The sequence below is a fragment of the Dipteris shenzhenensis genome, chromosome 11, assembly GCF_047967505.1.
Source record: "Dipteris shenzhenensis isolate YYH24624 ecotype China chromosome 11, Dip_SZ_1.0, whole genome shotgun sequence".
Lineage (NCBI taxonomy): Eukaryota > Viridiplantae > Streptophyta > Polypodiopsida > Gleicheniales > Dipteridaceae > Dipteris > Dipteris shenzhenensis.
The window spans coordinates 11,493,022-11,495,963 of NC_141606.1; the positions used below are offsets into that span (position 1 = coordinate 11,493,022).

Consider the following 2,942-nt stretch of genomic DNA (forward strand, 5'->3'; position numbering starts at 1 on the left):
TTCTCTATCTCTATCAAATTATCCTCTCATGCGTTTCTTTCAAACTCATTGTTCTCTCTTTTTTTGGGCCGCATACTGCCTAATGATGGCATGTGATTGAAGGCCATTCTCCCATAGAGTAAGATTGCTTGAATTTTCTTCTGTTCCAAATCATACAATATAATGAGAGTGAGCTCATGATCAAATCAAGCATCTTGTTGTCAACGAGATTGTACACTTGTTCATAGAAAACATGAACAATAAATAGAGATTCTAGACGACTCAAAAGGACAGCTCCATGAATGCTAAATTTTAATTTGCCATAGCTTATTGTGAAAAGGATCAAGGAGAGCAATTCAAATGTGTAGGTTCAACATACATGGCAAACTTCTATTTAATGGTTCTGTTTAATTATCTCTTTGTCAATCCATTTTTTGGAGGTTATTATTTACATCTTTTAGTAATTCTTGAAGCAAATTCCTTCTTTTAATGCATGTGGTTATTTCTAATCTTTCTTAAATATAGTTTAATAAATAATTACATTTTAATTTATATTATTTATATAATGTAGCTATGTAAAGCTGAATATTAAATATTTGCAACATTCTACTTTTGCTAAATCATTTGCATCATTTAGGGATGGGGAAGTACTAGCCATTTGGAGATGGGGAAGTAGCCTGACGTGCTCTATCGTCGGGTCCGAGGTTCGAGTCGATCATTCGGCCTCATCCCTTCCCTCACATCCCCTAAGCCGGGGTGCGCTAAGTTTAAATTAATCGGGAAAAAAAAAGCATCATTTGGTAAATAATCGTCATGAGTATTTCTGATTGCTGCACCGATAGCTCCGGATCACCCGGTGCCAAGACGCCTCATGCAGGAAACTCAAATCAAATGGACGTGATCAACTACATCCGGGCACCAACACATCATATAATACCATGATTCAGTGAAGGAAGAAAGAGTCGAGACTGACTCGAGAGCTTCTTGTTGGGAAATTAATATGGCAAATTAGCTGGGCACTCGCAAGTCTGAGTATTACCGGAATGGAGCGACTGGGAATTGTAAGGATTGGGCTGAGGAGGAGGAGCAGCAGCAACAGACGAGCTCTGGAAGTTGGCGATGACAGCACCCAGCCAGTGGCCGATGTGTGTGGCATTGATTCCCAGCGGTTGGTCCTTGTAGTGGCTGAAGCAGTCACTAGCTTTGCTTGGATCTGGACAGGGCTGCGTGTTTGGGTCTCTCCAATATCCTTCGTGCTGCAAGCCCAGCCAGTCTGCCAGATGGCGGTAGATGAATTGGCCATGGCCGGCGAGCTCCAACCAGCCTGCGGGAAACATCTCCATGACTCGACCGCCCGGCGACATGAAGATCATGTTGGTCAGCTGCGCCCCGTGAGGAGACACAAGAATATCGGTGTAGCTCATGCCTTCTACCTAGTGAGGTATTGGAGAAAGAGAAAGAGAACGTGAGATCGAAAAACGACAGTTTGTTGGAATCACAACAGGATTAAAGATGCACCTACAAAGAAATCGAGTCTCTGCCATTTGTAAAGAAGTCTTAGTCGGACATCGATCGAGAAAACGAGCTGCAGGAGACGTGAGCAGGGAGTATAATCAAACCTGTTGGCAGAATGTTAGATTGGAAACATACATGACCGACCACCTACACCCATTCACAAGTTCGCATTGCTGCCTCACCGCCTCTCGCCATGCCTCTTCGTCTTTAAATCTCCGCCCTCCCGATCGAACTACCAGGGTGACTCTCACCCCGCCATCCTTGGGCTTGTCCACCACCGAGACGTCGCAGCTCTGGCGAACTTGACATCGAGCTTCCGTGTACATCTTCCTTCGCATTTCGCTTCGCATTCCACCTATCCCACTACGGCTAACTACCGCTTGCTCAAAACATACGGGCTGCTCCCCATTGCTAATTGTTTCCACTGTGTGCGGCAATCCCGCAGCTCTCATCACATTTCCGATCCAATTGCCAATCTCTTTCCTGTATTCGGCTTGGTGGAAAGCTAGTAGCCTCGAAGCAGCGCCACATTGATTGTCGATTCTCCAGTAGACGAATTGGAGTAGATTGTACATGGCGTGCCAAGGATTACCGAAGTCCCAATACGTATCAGAGATCAGTGTGACACCTGGTAGTAAAACTGAGCTGATTGGAAGACCATCCTTAAATGCAAATGCGTAGAAGTTCTTTGTTCCGTCGGACGTATTGTTCCCCTTGAAGCAGAGCAAACGATCATGCGAGAGCGCGGATGGAAATGTGAAAACCTCGGGAGGCCCCTCAGCCATCCCCCGTCCTTTCAGTACAGACATGAAATAATGCCAGATATGCCCATCTCTGTCTGCAAGAGGAGGACCCATGTCTTTGAGAGGTACGAACTGGACGCTAAGAGAGAGCTCCTGTTTGAAGACCTGAGCTGCGATTTCCAGCTCATTTACCTTCCGGCCGAGTGTCGATCCCAGTTGCTTCATACCTTGCACACTTGCCTCTACGTCAGCCTGACGCTGCAAGATGAGCTCACTCTGATTCTGATTGCGTTCCAGACCCATGCTCAAGGAGTAGTGAGATCTCTCAAGAACGTGAATAGCATCGACCAGGTAGCTGGTATGATTGAAGTGCGACAAGCGGTGCGCTGGGGCCTGCTGGACAAGTCCCGCGAACTGGAATAAACCCAACAGGACAGCGACTGCAAGGATAACCACGAGAAGGATGAGGTTGGGGGCACGAGGGAAGCTAGCCATTTTGGAGCTAACAATTGCGATGTGGAGGTTAGTACTGATGAGGAGGGCAAATTAAGAGCTCAATAAGCACGTTGTGGATGAGGAGATGAGCCGGGTGTGCTGTCAAGACAACAAAGAGAGGGGAAGAAGAAGACGCCGCGAGAGAGTGAGTCAATAATAGGTGCTCCCTTAGTGTTGTAGAGTTAAAAAGAGAGCAAGTCTACCACTAAC

The 2,942-nt window shown here is 46.4% G+C and overlaps 1 protein-coding gene across 1 annotated transcript; it reads right to left on the reverse strand.

Annotated features, from left to right (window-relative positions):
• Positions 1-974: 974 nt before the first annotated feature.
• Positions 975-2,732, reverse strand: LOC147896612 (uncharacterized). Its single transcript, XM_087381920.1, has 2 exons — positions 1,599-2,732; positions 975-1,412 (listed from the first exon to the last, which is right to left on the reverse strand). The coding sequence occupies exons 1-2, from the start codon at positions 2,730-2,732 to the stop codon at positions 975-977; spliced, it is 1,572 nt and encodes a 523-aa protein (XP_087238046.1).
• Between the last annotated feature and the right edge of the window lie 210 nt (positions 2,733-2,942).